Genomic DNA, 18,123 nt, shown 5'->3' with positions numbered 1-18,123 from the left:
TATGTTGTTCTAAATAATCAATTAACAATATCCTCTACATGTCTCTCCAACATAGGTTAGTGAGTGGAGAAGGAGCAACAACTGAATTCGATCGAACCCGTATTTGCAATTTTAGCTCCACTCATATTAGCGAGGGGAGATTATTCCTCATTTGTCGGCAAGCGGAGAATATTTACATCTAACTATAATAACTTATTATGATTATCTGATATATGAGAATGTCTTTTATTTAAGCATGTTTAACTGATAAAACTTAATATACAAATTTCATGTCATGTATTTATTAGAGTGCAAGCACCTATATGTGGGATAGCAACAAGACAGTATTCACATTAGGGACCATGCAATTACTCTTTGCTAAAGCACTGGTTTTAGGACCGCTCAACTGTAGCATTTACTAGCATACTCTATCACGCCCATGCCCCACTCCCCTCTGTTATAGGGCAGCCCGGGTGTGCACTCCCGCATTTACGCAGGTTCCAGGGAAGGGCCGCACCCCGAGGGATGTGATGTTGACAGCCTATCCTAAGGCAAGCATTAGTGGCTGCTTCCACGGCTCGAACCCGTGACCTATAGGTGGGTCGCATAAAACAATTCATGTCATTTTCCAGTAAATTCTCAAATATGCGACCCACCACATTTTTGTCACACACCCCGTCACCCTGTGCCAGTAGGAGCAAAGAGGGAGAAGAAGAAACAACTCCATAAAGATCTTCAAGTAGCTAATAAATTGTTCCAGAAAGTTTTGCAAGTGGCCTATAAATCAATTTCAGGAGGTCCAAAATCCAGAACAAATGCACATTTTAAGGCAGAGTAATCAACCAAACACTGTCCCATATCACAAAGAACCAAAGAGATAAGATAAGAGATACCAAAAAGTATACTAAAGGAAGGAATCTCCCCATATATTACAACAACAATAACTTACCCAGTGTGTTCCCACAAGTGAGGTTTGGAGAGGGTAGTATGTACGCAAACCTTACCCCCTACCTTGTGAAGGTAGAGAGGTTGTTTTCGGAAGACCCTCGGCTCAATAAAGCAAAATCACAACAGTTATGACAAAAAACTATGGAAAGCGAGATAGTAGCAACAACCGAAGGAAGCAAAGAAAACATCAGGTAATAATATCGATCTAAAAAGGGAAAAAATCTCCCCATATATTGTACATTATATTTGGAGGTAAGACTTCTAAATTATCGTGCAGCAAGATTTCAATGCCCCAGCAGAATCTAAAAAAGATATATGCCCTTTCAAGACATATGGTTTGGCTTCCTCCACTTTCGAAAATTCAGATACCATATCTTTCATTCTGTGATCCTAATACAAAGTTAAATTCACAAAGCCAATAAAAGATAGCATCTTCCTTGACAAAGATATGTATCTGCATAACAAATAAATACAGACCACGATCAGTGGCTACTCCATATTCCGATATAACACAAACTTTTACAGACACTTGACATGAACAGATTTTTCTTGACAACAAGGACTTTTAAGGCCATTAAACATATGAAATTTCTAAAGTTACGTAAAGATAGATAGCAGACCAGAACTCTTACGATTAGTACCTTCAAGATTGTCTTTGGGATCAAGGGATCAATCAATCAACTATCTCGCAAATTACCAAATAGTCTTTGACACATGCGTCAAAAAAGAAATTCCGCATGTTTTGGCTAGATGAATATGAATGGATAAGCAATACAGGCATGTGCCAACAAACATCACAGATAGTAGAACATGCAAATTGATCACATTATAGAGAATGCAGTTACTCACGTGTTTAATTGAAAAGCAGCTCCTAAGAGTGAGTAGCTCCAAGTGCGAATTTCTCTTTGATACTCATCTCATGTACTCAAACTTAACATACAGCAATTGGACAAGGACAGCATGGACACGTTCTTCTTTTCACTCCCACTGTCCTGCTGCTATGAATCACACAAGGAAATTTCAACCAAATACTAGCTATGCGATTCCTTTTCCCTAGTTTAGCTGCTTTTCCTTCTGCTTGCTGCTCAGCCTCAACTAACTGTCGTGGTTCGGCAGGAGCTGCAAAACCCACAGCCATAAGAATAGATCTTTCTCAAACTCCCTGTTGTTTATAATCTTCTTGTCTCACTTCACCAACAGCAGCAGCAGCAGAATTGCCTTCTGAAATAATCTCTTGTATACTACCAAGTGAAAATGAACATAATTGAAGTTGGGATATAACTATTGTCAAGCAAAACTTGATAGCTTCTTTCTCTTAGGATTTGGAAGGAGTTGCGATCCATCAGATGAGATCTTAAAAACAAAGAAAATATATACATAAATACAACTGTTACAAACACACATTTGTCAAAAACACCCTGTAATCACATTGCAAGAAATAACTACCTGGTCTAAGTGTTGTGATGCAGATGGCGTTTGCATACTAATGGATCCGCTTGCATTCCCCTCAGATATCACTACATCTTCATGCAAAAAAAAAAAAGAAAAAACAAATTAAATAATACTTACTAAATTTTGAAAATACTACAAAGCAACTTCACACTTGTCTGCGAGCCAACAGGTATAAAAAGATGTATTTCTGAGCTTGCCAATTTCTTTTTCAGCTGCCTGAAATCTTTCTGAATAATAATTAATTATGAAAAAAATGCAAAAAAGAAAATAAATTTCAAACTAAAAATAAAAACTTGGATCAAATGTAATAAGTTCGTGATGTGTAGGACACCTCGACGTTTGCTTTCCTCTGTGCTAGCCGGACTGCATACCTTTCTCTATCTCAGCAACTTCATTCAATGGTGCAGCATAGCCGGGGAGCTTTGGAGTATTTTGCAGAAGGATTTTTCAAGTCGAGCTTCATGCAACATCGTTGGGGTGTTTTTGACTCTTATCAATTGAAGCGCCATTGTTTTTTACTTCCACTGCATATTGATAGAGAAAAGAAATCAACGACTCAAAACTTACCGGTAATCAAATATAATAAGATAGAACACATTTATACCTGTAGTGACAACTTCTTGTGTGTTTCTACCTAAAATTCCTTGATAAACAGTTAATGCTTCCAAAAACAAATTGCAATACGAGTATAGACATCTGCATTCAGTGCATGTTTTTTAGTAACAACAGCTTCATTATCTGCATCTTTCTCAATTCCAACATTCTCGGTTAATAACTTTTCATCACATCCAACATTTTTGCTCAATCTATCAACACTAGAACCTTCCACTTGAACTTGCACTTTGCTTTTTAACCTCCCTCATTACCCTCTAGTATAAAAATAGAAACAATACAATAATTTCCGACTAAATAGGCATGTAGTTAAGTAAAGGCCAATGGCCTCGTGACCACTTAAACTTGTATCCGTTTGTAAAACCGATACATGAACTTACACATTTCCCATTTGAACACTCCAACTTGAAAAAATGGGTACTAATAAACACATCCAGCAGAGCGTGTATATCAATTGCGCTGACATGTACAACACGTCATATGCTAAATTATTTATTACTTGACATGTGTTATTTGTGGGTCCCATTTTTAAATACAAAATCAGCAAAAAAAAGTTACAAATACAAAAAAGAAAAAAAGGAAAAACACCTAAAACTTACTACACCAGTTTTAATCTGTACACAACCATCCCCCTTCTTCTTCGTCACCTCCTCCCTTCCTCTTCTTCTTTCTTCTCCTTTCTTTTTTCTTCATTATTCTTTCCTCTCTTATTTCTAAATCAAATTCACAACATCACTATGGCCATGATTAGACCATAACAAAAAAACTTAAATTTGGAATTTTAGAAAAAAAAAACAGAAATCCATGATTTTGAAAGTGGAGGTCGCCCAATACTATTACAAATCTGCCTTTTTTGCTACTACTTTGGTAAAGATGAATTCGATGATAGAACAACGACAAAGTTCAAGCTTTCTTCCGTCTACCGGTGGTTGAGGGAGGTTGGGACGAAAATGGTGGGTGGAGACTAGCAAATGAAAGAAAAGATGGAAGATGAAGGAAAAAGGAAATAGAGAAAGGGGAGGGGGAGAGAAATTAAGATAGAAAATGAAAAATATTACAGAATGGGGGTGGGAGATTTGCTGGGAAGACGAGAGAGTTGGGAGTAGAGGTGGGCATAAAACCCGAAAAAACGAATTCCGAACCGGACATTAGTTCGGTATTTCGGTATCAATTTTTTGGTTATTCAGTGTTTCGGTACGGTCCTCGGTATTGAAGTTTCGATATTTCGGTATATCGAAATGCCGAATTATTTGGCAGATGTTTGGTGGAGTCGTTGGACTCCTGACTGTTGTAGTTTACTAGTTTACTAGTTTAGCTGTGTCGTTGGCAGATGTAGTTTATTGGGAAGCATTCTTAGTTGCAGGGACTCAAATATTGTTGATTGAAGAGTAATTAAGTAAAAATCTTCTTAGTCGAAGGGAAGCATCTTCTAAGTTTTGTTTGGCAGATATTGTTGATTGAAGTGTTGAAGCTTTCTTAGTTAGACGTGCAAACTTTTGTATCTTTAACTTTTATTGAAGCCTTCTTACAGGCACATGTTAGTAAGTAAGGGCAGTAACATATGAAGTTATCCAGTGAAGTGTTGGTGTTGAGTCTGTTGACTGTTGAAAACGTTTTTAACAATTTAGTTTATTAATGCTTTATACTAATGCAAAATTAGTCTAGTTTGGTTGGCTACCGAAACCGTACCGAACCAAACAAGAAATATCGAATCGTACCGAATTACTTTGGTACGGTATTTGGTATGCATAATTGATTTACCGAACCATAGTTCTTAATAGCGTACCGAAGTACCGAACGCCCACCCCTAGGTGGAAGGGGAGGGGAAAGAGAAGGGGAAGGGAAAGGTCTTTTTTTCTTTCTTATTTATATTTTATTCTAAACTCTAATATTTTTTTAATAAAAACAATACTATCCATGCGCCTTGGCAGCGTGATTTGCACACAATTTAGCCATGTCAGCTGCATTGCTTCCACATAGGCATAGTCAATGGTCAAAGGTGGTTATTAGTACCCATTTTTTCAAGCTGGAGTGTTCAAATGGAAAAGGTGTAAGTTTATGTATCGGGTCTGCAAAGTGATACAAGTTTAAGTGATCACGAGGCCATTTGGCCTTAAGTAAATAAAGTACAAAACATGTTGTAGTTAAGCAAAACAACATGAAAAAATTCAGATTAAACAGGCATGTTAGCAAACACAATACATAACTTCAGCTCTAACAATACTGAAGTTCAGCAAATACAGAACAAAAACTTCAGGTTATGAAAGTTAAAGAAGCATGTAATTCAAACAATGTTGAACAAAAAACTTCACACTAAAAACAAAAATAAAAAACTTACATCACATATTGTGTTAACTAATTTATCATCAAACCCCATTGAAGAACGTTTCAAACGACTGTGGGTATGAGGTGATTCTCCAATTAAAGGAGTTGAGTTCATTTCTTTTGACCGACTTTGACTGCATGGTGATTCTCCAATTAAAGGTACTGGATTCATTCCCTTTGAACGACTGTATGGTAATTGTCCAATTAAAGGCATTGAATTCATTTCCTCTGTAGAATTTTGGAGGTATATGGGTAGAGCAGGCTTGGAGTAGCTGACTAGCTATTTAATATTATTTTCAGGACGAAGAGGATGCCAGATGAGTGGAGGTGAAGTACGATGATTCCGTTGTACAAGAACAAAGGTGATATCCAGAATTGTAACAACTATAAGGGTATCAAGTTACTGAGTCGTACCATGAAAGTTTGGGAGAGGGTGGTGGAAGGGAGGGTAAAGATCAGAGAATCAGTTTGGGTTCATGCCGGGTCGTTCTACTACGGAAGCTATCCACCTAATTAGGAGGTTGGTGGAACAGTACAAAGATAGGAAGAGGAACTTGCACATAGTGTTTATTGACCTAGAGAAGGCGTATGACAAGGTCCCTAGGGACGCTCTTTGGAGATGCCTGGAGGTGAAAGGTGTACCGGTAGTTTATATTAGGGCGATTAAAGATATGTATGGTGGAGCTAAGACTCGGGTTAGGACTGTGGGAGGTGACTCAGAGCCTTTTCCGGTGGTTATGGGGTTATACCAAGGATCTGCGTTCAGCCCGTACTTATTTGTCCTGGCGATAGACGCACTGACACACCATATTCAAGGGGAGGTGCCTTGGCGTATGCTGTTCGCGGATGATATAGTTTTGATTGATGAGACGCGATGTGGCGTTAACGAGAGACTGAAGGTATGGAGACAGGCCCTGGAGTCTAAAGGTTTCAAGTTGAGTAGGACCAAGACGGAATATTTGGAGTGTAAGTTCAGCGACGTGTCGGGGCGGATGTGGAAGTGAGGCTTGACTCACAAGTCATCCCTAAGAGAGAGAGTTTCAAGTACCTAGGGTCTATTATCCAGGGAGATGGGGAGATCGACGGGATGTCACGCACCGTATCGGGGTGGGTAAATGAAATGGAGGTTAGCGTCTGGAGTCCTGTGTGACAAGAATGTGCCACCTAAACTTAAAGGCAAGTTCTAGAGAGCGGTGGTTAGACCGGCCATGTTATATGGGGTCGAGTGTTGGCTAGTCAAGATTTCACATACCCAGGAAATGAAAGTAGCAGAAATGAGTATGTTGAGATGGATGTGCGGGCACACTAGGATGGATAAGATTAGGAATGAGGATATTCGGGAGAAAGTGGTCATGGCTCCCGTGGATGACAAGATGCGGGAAGCGAGGCTTAGATGGTTAGAGCCTAGATGCTTCGGTTAGGAGGTGTGAGCGGTTGGCTCTGGCAGGTACGAGAAGAGGTAAAGGACGGCCTAAGAAGTATTGGGGCGAGGTGATCAGGCAGGACATGGCGCGACTTCAAATTTCTGAGGACATGGCCCTTGATAGGAAGGTGTGGAGGTCGAGCATTAGGGTTGTAGGTTAGGAAGTAATCGAGCGTTTCTCCTCGCTGCGCCGGCTAGTGTTTTGTCTAGGACTGCTAGCGGTTTTTATTGTGTTTCACATTTTTTTCTGTCTTTCACATTTTGGCCTTTCTATTTATTTGCTGTATTTTCGATACTATTTTTCTGGTTTCTATTGTTGTTATGGATCTATTGTCTCTGAGCCGAGGGTCTCCCGGAAACAGCCTCTCTATCCCTTCGGGATAGGGGTAAGATCTGTGTACACTCTACCCTCCCAGACCCTACTAGTAGGATTCTACTGGGTTGTTTTTGAATTCATTTCCTCTTTGGTAGGGATTATCTCCAATACCCTAAATGTCAGATATTTATGTTTAATAGATGAAAAGTATATTAGCAAAAATAAAACTGATACCTCAACAAAACTACAGAGAAAAAAGAATATTAACTTACAGCACGATTACTGTTGCAAAACTCATATGCGCCTTATATTTAGGCTCTCCAAGATTGGATAACCTAACATTATGTGGATCTGAGGGACATGACTGTATTGGTCCTTTTTTAAATATCTGTCCCGAATATCAAGGAAGCGCTCATAGAACCAAACACACGGTGAATTTGGGAAATCCCCCTACATTGTACTCAGATGTATTACTTTTGTTGTCCAAAACATGTTTCATTGAAGTTATCAGTTTCTCATAAGACGCATTGCCCCAAGGATAATTAGCACAAGCATGTTCGTCTTTAACAATAGCTGCATACTCCTCAGACACAGTTGCTTCATGTTTTCTTCCAAACACAATAGACTCAACAATTAGATTTTCCATAAGCCTCACTGCATCTTTATCACTCTCACATACATGTTTGAAATTTACATAATCCTCATTCTTTAACAAGTAATCTCAAATATCCTTCAGTGTTGCACCCTTAAACTTTCCAAGATAGTGCTTCAAAATGAAATTCTTGTTTAATTGGTTTTTCAACAAGAGTTGTGATCCTCAAATCACTTATAATGTGAAAGTCTTCAAGGCTGAACGACACTTCACGACCAAAAATCTTGAAACTAATTGAATCTCGGTCATTGGTGTATACGCGAGAAAGGATCAAATAATGAACCAACTTTATATTAAATTTGTAATTCTCCATAGGTATGATATACCTAAATGTACCGTTACTCAGCTTCTCCCCTTGTGCAGGAGACAAGAAAGTTGTAATTAAACCTTTCAAATTATGGTTCCCCTTCTCGTAAGCAGGGGCATTAAACCAATCTCCAACCTCATAACACATCTCCCCTGGTTTTGTAGGTACTGCAACGGGGGCGATGAAGGAGCTTTACGTACTCTAGGAGCTTTAGGTACATTAGGTACTCTAGGAGTTGGGTACATTAGGTACTAAAGCTCCTAGAGTACGTAAAGCTCCTTCAACGCCCGTTGTAGTACCTACAAAACCAGGGGAGAGATATTGTGAGTTTGGATATTGGTTTAATGCCCCTGCTTACCGGAAAGGGAACCATGATTTAAAGGGTTTAATTACAACTTTCTCTACTCCTGCACAAAGGAGAAGCTAAGTAACAGTACATTTCGGTATATCATGGCTATGGAGAATTACAATTATAATATGAAGTTGGTTCACTATTTGATCATTTCTCGCGTATACACCAATTACCGAGATTCAATTAGTTTCAAGATTTTTGGTTGTGAAGTGCCTTGAAGACTTTCACATTATGAGTGGTTTGAGGATCACATCACATAATGTTGAAAAACCAATTATACAAGATTGTACAATTCTGAAGCGCTATCTTGGGAAGTCTAAGGGTCGTTAAAGGACATTTGAGATTACATGTTAAAGAATGAATATAAAGAGGATGATATGAATTTCAAACATGTATGTGAGAGTGATGAAGTTGCAGTGAGGCTTATGGAAATTCTAAATATTGAGTCCATTTTATTTTGAAGAAAACATGAAGCAACTGTGTCTGAGGAGTATGCAGCTATGTAGAAGACGGACATGCTTGTGCTAATTATCCTTGGGCAATGCATCTTATGAGAAGATGATAACTTCAATAAAACATGTTTTGGACAACAAGAACAAAAGTAATACATCTGAGTATAGTGTAAAGGTGTTTCCATATCCACTGTGTGATTGGTTCTATGAGCGCTTCCCAGATATTCAGGATAGATATTTAAAAGAGGACCAATACAGTCATGTCCCTCAGATCCCCAAGATGTTAGGTTATCCAATCTTGGGGGAGCCTAAATATAGGGAAAGTTTTACTTCAGTAATCATGCAGTAAGTTAATATTCCTTTTTTTCTTTTTTCTTTGTAGTTTTGTTAATATGTTGATGTACCAGTTTTATTTTTGCTAATATACTTTTCATCTATTAAACATAAATATCGGACATTTAGGGTATTGGAGAAAATCACTACCGAAGAGGAAATGAATTCAATGTCTTTAATTGAACAATTACCAAGCAGCCGCAGTCGTTAAGAGGGAATGAATACAGTGCCTTTAATTGGAGAATCACCACATAATTGGAGTCGGTCAAAGGAAATGGATTCAACTCCTTTCATTGGAGATTCACCTCATACCCACACTCGTTCGGAACGTTCTTCAACGGGGTTTGATGATGAATAAGTTCACACAATATGTGATGTAAGTTTTTTATTTTTATTTTTAGTCTGAAGTTCTTTGTTCAGCATTGTTTGAACTACATGTTAATTTTTATAACCTAAAGTTTTTGTTCTGTATTTGCTAAACTTCAATATTGTTATAGTTGAAGTTATGTACTGTGTTTGCTAAACTACAAGCATGTTTAGTGTGAAGTTTTTCATATTGTTTTGCTTAACTACAACATGTTTAGTTTGAAGTTTTGTATTGTATTTACTTAGCTACAGGCCTATTTAGTCTAAAATTGTTATATTGTTTCTATTTTATACTAGAGGGTAATGAGGGAGGTTAAAAAGCATGCACACGAAGAAAGGCGCTTGATCGCGAGAGATGTTGTTCAAGAGTTTGGAGAGAAAGAATGATATGTCGTTGTGGAAGATGTTGTAAGAAAAACCAAGGTAGGCTTATTTATAGAGAAGTATTTGTTGCTTAGGTAATGATATTGTTAGTATTCTTGTATAGGAATATTTGGATTCAAAGCTGGAAAAGTTATTTGAGATTGTTGACAAGTCGAAAAGGAAATATGTCGCTGAAGAAGATTCTGAATTTATGAACTATCGAGAATATGATAGAATGAATGAGGTCTTCAAGCCTCAGTCTGATGTAAATGCTGCTGATGATAGACTGCATAAAGCCCCAGATAAAAATGCTGGAAGTGAGCAAGTTAAGTGGAAGGTTCTAGTGTTGATAGATTGAGCAAAGATGTTGGATGTGATGAAAAGTTATTAACTGTTATTAACTGAGAATGTTAGAATTGAGAAAGATGCAGATGATGAAGCTGTTGGTACTAAAGAACATGTACTGAATGCAGATGTATGTACTCGTATTGCAACAGGCAATTTATTTGTGGGAGCGTTTGTTGTTTGTCAAGAAATTTTAGGTGGAGACACATAGGAAGTTGTCACTACAAGTATAGCTGTGTTATATCTTATTATATATGATTACCTGTAAGTTTTGAGTCATTGATTTCTTTTCTCAATCAATATGCAGTAGAAGTCGAAAACAGTGGCGCTTCAATTGATAAGAGTCAAAAATTGATGTTGCACTGCATGAAGCTAGAGTCGAAAAAATCCTTCTGCAAAATACTCCAAAGCTCCCGAGCGATGCTGCACCATTGAATGAAGCTGAAGCTGCTGAGATAGAGAAAGGTATGCAGTCCAATGATAGCACAGAGGAAGGCAAACATCAAGGTATTCTACACATCACGAACGTATTACATTTGATCCAAGTTGTTATTTTCAGTTTGAAATTTTACATACTTCTTTTCTTTTTTGCCTTTTTTCATGATTATTCAGAAAGACTTTAGGCAGCCGAAAAATAAATTCGTGAGCTCATTCGGCTATATATGAAAAAGATTAAATGCATATTTTTACACTTGTTGGCTCATAGAAATGTGTGAAGTTGCTTTGTAGTATTTTCAAAATTTAGTCACTATTATTTAATACTTTTTTCCTTTTTTTTTTTGCAAGAAGATGTAGTGATATATGAGGGTAATGCAAGCGGATCTACTGGCTTATGCAGGTTTTATACCGTTGGTCAGTGATATTATTGTCATAATATTACTTATTTTTTACTAATTGGCTACCAGTTCATTAATTTGTAAAAATAGGGTACATGTTAAAAGGTGGTACAAATATAGAGTATGGCTGCAAATTCCCCAATATTACCTCTTTTTATGATAATACAAGATAAGTTGCCTGAGGGTGCCATATTTTAGTTGATGGCAAGAACTGCTGAATCAACAATCGAAAGCATAAGTGTAAGCACAAAGCATATGAGAAGAATCAATGACGGATAGTAACTAATATGAGTGATAATCCCATCCAACAATTTTAGGTGTCTCGGAGTTATCTTAAAAATAAGTTGACACTTCCAAATAATCTTCCACGATAAAGTTTTTTAAAGCAACAGAAGGGGTCAGCATCTTTAAGTATATCTCAGGCTTAATCAGAATGGGGGAAAAGGTCAGACTTCAGAGTTTGTGACTTGAGTGTCACTATCACACCACCCTATATCGTACTTCCAGTTTCAACAAAAAGAAGATAGAGCTAACGCAAGCAAGATGATTTGTCAGATTCTCTTATTAAACAAAAAAATCAATTAACTTTACCTCTTTATTTGCTTGTTAGAACTCCATAAAGTGGCAGATATGCATAGCTTAGCCAAATGGCATGTTCATTGCTTATTTGATCACATCATTGATTTTGTTTTACATTAACCAAACAGGAACGTAATAACCATCATTGCATCACCAACACGCTCCCTGCATGTGTCAAAACTAGTTAAGAGAACCTTAGAAAACAAACTTTGTTTTAATATTGGAGCTAAGTTCTATTTTGAGATTACTCATCTAAAAGAAAATTTTATTGTAAGACTATTAATTGGTTTAAATATTGTGCTAGTGTTATAAGGAATCTCAAAAAAGCAAAATGCATCTAAAGGATCCAAGAAGGAAAACGCACTAGATCAGTATGGAAAACACAGAGTAGATACAAGCACTCCTTTTCCACTTTGTTTGTCACATTTCGATTGGGTAAAAAAGAGTAGAGTATATAATTGACTTGAAGTACTTCATAAACAGGCGGGGTAAAAACTCTTCTTCCAAAAAAGAGACAGAACAAAGATGACAGAGGAAGGTATTCGGTTTTATTTTATATTTTGATAGTTGGGCAGAGTATATACTTTTTTTGGCAAAAGAGTAATTAAAAAAAACATAATTTTAAAGAGTATAACTCATAGCTTTAAGGATTATAAAACTGCAGCTCTTTTAATTAGTTAAGACATAATCTGAGAAAAGCACCAAATCAGCCCAAACTGTACACTGTTAGGCACACACAAAACCCCAGAATAAGCAAAATAACAAGACTCGGATCACCACCAATCTCCATCCAATCAAGTACAGAAGTGTACCTAGGATTACTTTCCTACAAATTTGAAGCTTTATAAAAATAGTTGTGGATCCCAAATAGATTTTAAGTCTATTTCAGCTAAAGGTAATGAGTAGTAAGAGAGTTATTTGCCACGTAGGAATCACTATCAGATAGGCATGTTTGAAGAACTTCAAATAATTAAGAAAATGTCAGAGGGACTAACTAAGTGTAAATTTCACGACTAACACAAAAGGCCGACGAAAAAAAATGAAAGGTTGAAGGAAAAGTAGCAATGCATGTATATTAACTTTCTATATAAATTCTGCAAACTCACTTTCTAATTTTGTAACCAACCATGATAGTAGCACAATAACATTCTTGAATGTCCCAATAGTAACCCCGCTATCCAGCTTTAGCCTCAGCTTTCCACCAGTACTCGGAACTTTACTCTCCTTTTGATACTACCCTGCCTGTCGTATCCAATGCCAATCTTACTATGCATCAGCTTCAGTGCCATATCAGCATTCCCTGTCTTTCTCAAGGCATTAATCAAGACAGTGCGAACTTTTCCAGGAATTTCTCGACCTCTATCCACAATCCCATCAGCTAATTTGCAAGCCTGTTTTATACGACCTACCTTGCACAGAACATTAATCATATCTTCAAAAGCTGTCTCAAGGATAACACCCATTGGTGCCAGCTCATCCAATATCTTACACGCTCTTGCCACCTTTCCAGAAAGACAAAGCCCAGTTGAAAGGGCTCGAAAAGAAGCGGCATTTGGAGTTATACCCTTATCAATCATCATATGCCACAATTTCAATGCCTCTTCATTTTGATGCTCTTTAAACAAGCCACTGATCAATATGGTATATGTATAAACTGTTTGATCACAACCTTCATCTTCCATTCTCTTAAAAAGAACCAAAGCTTCATCAATTTTCCCAGTTTTGGCCAAGGCATCGATAAGTGCATTATAACAATAAGAGTCACGCGTACATCCCTTCTCGGCCATCTCCTCAAAGAGTTCTCTGGCCTCGTCAACTCTCCCTGCCTTTCCTAGACCATCAATAAGACTTGAATAAAACATGGCGTTGATAGCTACATTGTTATTTTGACAGTACTCGAGCCACTGCATTGCCTCGTCCAACCTCCCACTCTTGCATAAACCATTTACAATAACCCCAAATGTTACCTCATCTGGTTCAAATCCTTCATTCTTCATTCTGTCGAAAAGCCTCATCGCCTCATCCAAGTTTCCAAGTTTCATGTATGAATCAATCAAAGAAGTATAAATCGACAGATTAGGTTTAAAACCCTTCTTGATCATATTCTCGAAAACAGTAAACCCTTCCAAAACCTTCCCAGTTTTACAAAACCCTCCAATCACTAATGTATAAGCGTGTGGTGGAATATCCAAGTCCTTTTCCTCCATTTCGTGATAAAGTCCCAAACAAGAATCAAAATCTTCCTCTGAGTAACACGCTTGCATCAGAGTCATGTACGTAATCTTGTCAGCTTCCACTTTTCTAACCTCCATATCTCTAAATTTCTCCATTGCCTTTTGAAGCTTCCCTGATCTACAATACCCTTTAATCATAGTATTATACGTAACAATATCCGGATTAACTTTCCCGCCTTCCATAACCTCAAAAACGGGTTCAGCCGATTCAATAAACATGGAATTAACCAATCCATTCATCAAAAAGTTATAGGTATACAAACTAGGCTCAATACCACTTTCTTTCATTTGACGCCACACAAATAACAATTCTTCAACCATCCCAAGTTCTCCGAAACTCCTAATCAACAAATTAACTGACCCCACATTCATCAACAAACCACTACCTTTATGCTTAAATTCACTAAACACGTGCTTAATTCTATCCAATTCGCGCGAAGCAGATAAAATCTGAATTAAAAACGCATAGCATTCAACATTATGAGCATACCCTTTTTGCTTACCAGCCCAATAAAAGAAACGAAACACGATATCAGGCTTACCAGCAAGGTCACCTGACTTCAACACATATGCAACAAAACTAGGAGATAATTTGATCAAAAATTTACAACAATAAGCATCTAAATTCTGCTCCATTGAGTATGAATTGTCCAAAAGATTCAAAATTTGTGGGACCCATGGTGATATTTTGAGATCTTTAGGGTCTGTAACTAAATCAGAAACGTCAATGAATGGATTTACCCATTCTGGAGGTGGGATGTTAAAAGTAGAAAATAACCTTTTGGGTTTTGAAGTGAAATTTGAGTAAAGATTTGATTTTTTTGATTTGGGTACCTGGGAAAGTGGAAAATTTGAATAAAATGGGTCTGAATGACATCGACTTGTTTGGAACTGGGACGTATTTGATTGAGGGATTGGTAGTTTGAAGAAGAAAAATTGGTTTGTGCCATTGGTGAGGGTACTGTTGTTGGATTTGGAAGTTGCAGAAATGGAACAAAGGGGTTTTTTCAGGGTTTTTCTCATCTGGGGTTTTTAGTTCACTGGGTTGAAGTTGAAGATGCAGCAGCTTTTAACAATTTTCGAGGTGGTTCAGTTCAAATGTGTCTTCAGGCTTTTGGCACTTTTGGCTCTTGTAATGATGCAAAACTTCTGTTTAACCAGTGTTTAAGTTTGCCACTCATATGTTATAAATAGAAATCTTGCAAAATGATAGCAAAACGGTTCTATGGTCTAGCGGTTAGGACATTGGACTCTGAATCCAGTAACCCGAGTTCAATTCTCGGTAGAACCTCTTTGCCTTTTTGTTTTTTTCAGAAAATTCTATTGCACTATGGAAATAAATGTATATAAATATTCGAAGAGTTAATGAGTTTTTTTAGTGTGATATTTTTATATGTTTTGAATATATTGAATTGTTAATCTTTGCCTTTTTGTTTTTTTCAGAAAATTCTATTGCACTATGGAAATAAATGTACATAAATATTCGAAGAGTTAATGAGTTTTTTTAGTGTGATATTTTTATATGTTTTTTAATATATTGAATTGTTAATTGTTATGACTTATAATACTTTTATATAGATTTTAAATTGTAAATTTTGTTTTTTTAAAATTGAAAATTATATGTCTTTGCAATAAATTTTCAAGATATGAAAAATAAACTGCAATCACAAAATAAGAGATTTTTACTAATCAATTGTGGGTACAATTCGACAAGAGGGGTGGGGAAGGGTTGCTGTGATGGTAAGCAACCTCCACTTCCAACCAAGAGGTTATGAGTTCGAGTCACCCCAAGAGCAAGGTGGGGAGTTCTTGGAGGGAAGGATGCCGAGGGTCTATTGGAAACAGCCTCTCTACCTCATGGTAGGGGTAAGGTCTGCGTACACACTACCCTCCCCAGACCCCACTAGTGGGATTATACTGGGTTGTTGTTGTTGTTGTTGTATATTTCTCCAACGCTTAGGTTAGGTATTCTTCTCTCCTAACTATCTCCATGATTCGAGGGTTGAAGCAACTATTTCTCGAATATATGATGATGCAAATCTCCTAGGGATGTATTTGATCTCCAACTTCTTGAACTATTTGATTGTCAAGAAGTATCCGGCCACAAGGGTATACTAACCTCCAAGCAACTCTAATAGACTCCTATGAATTCAAGAGTCTTGTAGTATCTTGAATTTAGGATTTTGCTTGATCCGTAAAAATTTCGGTGTCTACAAATGCCCCTTACTTCAAGGTTTGTCAGGGTGTAGGCTTGCCGAAACTTGAAGACGAGACTTGAAGTACTCGACCATCACAACAAATGATTTTGAAACTTGGAGTTTTCGATTTACATGTGGAAGAAATGAAGGGCAAAATTGGTCCCACTGGGCGTGCCAAAATTTTAAACAATAAATTTGCGTCAAGAAAATATAATCGAGACCGAAAAGTATTGCAACAATCGTAATATTTTATTTCAAATAGTTTGAGTGTTACAATCTCTATGAATCCTCTGATTCTTCTTTCTAGTAGTAAATAAATTCAAGGGCCTTTGAGCTTGATCTTGAATCAGCATTTGTTGCCACGAACGATGGTCTTGAATTCAATTAGCACGAACTTTGATTTGAACTTGTACCCCTTGAATCTTGATTTGTTCTTCGTTCTTGAGCTTGAACTTGATTTCTTGAACTTGAACTTGATTGCTTGAAGCTTGTAAAGAAATTTGCAGTGTTTGATCCACGAGTTCTCTCTTGCTTCTTGTTATAATCTCTGATCCCTTTTCTGAGTTATGAAGACTCATATTTATAGTTGTGGTAGGGAAGAGTTATGATAAGAATAAATTCTTTTCGACCAATCAGATTGAAGCGTGACAGAGCCGTATTTGATTGGCTGGAATATGTCACTTGCACATGTAGTGCGATTGCATTGGCTTTTTAATTTGACTTGGCATGCTTGTCATTTTGACATGTGGCATGATCATATTAGCTCTTCTGTTTGACTTGGTGTGCCATGTCATTTGAAGCGTGGCACTGGCCTCTAGGAAGATGACATCTTGGGCCTAATGAAGTGGGTTCATCACTTGTAGCCCAATTAAATGGGCTAACCCAGTGGATTTGGACTTATTTATTTAATCCATATATATTTGACTTATATAACTAATTCAATTATATTAGTCCAATAAATTTATTTGGACAAAAATATCTTGAATTTAAAATATAGCCCAAATTATTTTATCGATTGAGATTCGATAAAATTTAAATGCTTACATATTTGTAAACACCGAAATTTTAATAGATCAAGCTAAATCATAAATTCAATATACTACAAGACTCTTGAAATCCTATGAGTCTATTAGGGTTGCTTGGAGGTTAGTCTACCCTAAACCCTAACTCACACATCTATAAAGGGATACATATTCCCTTAAAGAGGCGTCTCAAAAATCTTATAAACTCTTGGGATATTCACAAAGAGATCAAAGTATGGTCGGATACGTCTTGACAATCAAATAGTTCAAGAAGCTGGAGATCAAATACATCCCAGGAGATCTACATCATCCTATATTCGAGAAATATGTTGCTTCAACCCTCGAATCACAGAGATAATTAGAAGAGAAGAATCAAGGAAGAAACATAATTGTACTCACAATTGATTAGTAAAAATCTCTTATTTTATGATTGTAGTTTACTTTTAATATCTTAAAAATTTATTGCAAACAAATTGGCACGCCAAGTGGGACAATCTCTACCTCTCATCTTAACTTTTCATTCACCAAAGTTCAAGAACATCGAAATGGCTTCAAAGAAAATCAACTCCAGATCAACTTCCACTAAAGCTCCTAATTCTATGTTGATATGGAAAATATCATAAATATTACCTTTGGAAGCGTTGGGCCAGTTACAAAGAGCAAAGTATGCTCTTTAGGATAACAAACACTTTAAGTGACGTCCGCATCAAATCCTATTTTCGGATCTTCATCCTCAAAAGAAACAAGATCCTCTACCAGCATGACCCAAAAAGGGAACAATGTCACTGAAAGGATCGACGAGGTACTTGCTCAACTTAGTTTATCTAAGTCTAAGACACCTTTCGTGCAAGCCGGTGATGATGAATTGAGCGTTGGATCTCCTCTGGTCTCCATTAATGCGACATCTAAGCTCTATTCCAACAATGATCCATATTATTATTCCTCCTCTATGGCGATCATGCAAGCAATGGTTATTGAAGCTTCTATTGTAGAAGAACAACTTGCAAATTTGACGAAAGCAGTTGGAAG

At 37.1% G+C, this 18,123-nt stretch overlaps 1 protein-coding gene and 1 non-coding gene across 9 annotated transcripts; one reads left to right on the top strand and one right to left on the bottom strand.

Annotated features, from left to right (window-relative positions):
• Nucleotides 1-968: 968 nt before the first annotated feature.
• LOC107794773 (pentatricopeptide repeat-containing protein At1g03560, mitochondrial) lies at nucleotides 969-15,003 on the bottom strand. 8 transcript variants are annotated; one of them, XM_016617298.2, is made up of 7 exons: nucleotides 12,747-15,003; nucleotides 11,653-11,805; nucleotides 10,488-10,675; nucleotides 2,711-2,903; nucleotides 2,374-2,450; nucleotides 1,777-2,280; nucleotides 969-1,381 (listed from the first exon to the last, which is right to left on the bottom strand). In XM_016617298.2, exon 1 carries the CDS (start codon nucleotides 14,895-14,897, stop codon nucleotides 12,831-12,833), a length of 2,067 nt encoding a protein of 688 aa, XP_016472784.1. In that variant the 5' UTR covers nucleotides 14,898-15,003; the 3' UTR covers nucleotides 969-1,381; nucleotides 1,777-2,280; nucleotides 2,374-2,450; nucleotides 2,711-2,903; nucleotides 10,488-10,675; nucleotides 11,653-11,805; nucleotides 12,747-12,830. The 8 variants fall into 8 exon arrangements, with proteins under 8 accessions (XP_016472784.1, XP_016472785.1, XP_016472783.1 ...); XM_016617299.2 differs by having other exon boundaries at nucleotides 10,488-10,672; XM_016617297.2 differs by having other exon boundaries at nucleotides 10,488-10,648.
• A 90-nt stretch (nucleotides 15,004-15,093) lies between these two features.
• TRNAQ-CUG (transfer RNA glutamine (anticodon CUG)) lies at nucleotides 15,094-15,165 on the top strand. Its single transcript has one exon. It is a non-coding gene; the product is annotated as a tRNA-Gln (tRNA).
• Nucleotides 15,166-18,123: the final 2,958 nt, after the last annotated feature.

Source organism: Nicotiana tabacum, chromosome 23 (assembly GCF_000715075.1).
Source record: "Nicotiana tabacum cultivar K326 chromosome 23, ASM71507v2, whole genome shotgun sequence".
NCBI classification, from domain to species: Eukaryota; Viridiplantae; Streptophyta; class Magnoliopsida; order Solanales; family Solanaceae; genus Nicotiana; species Nicotiana tabacum.
Note: the sequence above shows the minus strand (reverse complement) of the source record. Positions and strands in the feature narration are given on the sequence as shown.

What these genes read in the sequence shown, in the direction of transcription:
- LOC107794773 (XM_016617298.2), bottom strand. Translation starts at nt 14,897, where the DNA reads ATGAGAAAAACCCTGAAAAAACCCCTTTGTTCCATTTCTGCAACTTCC.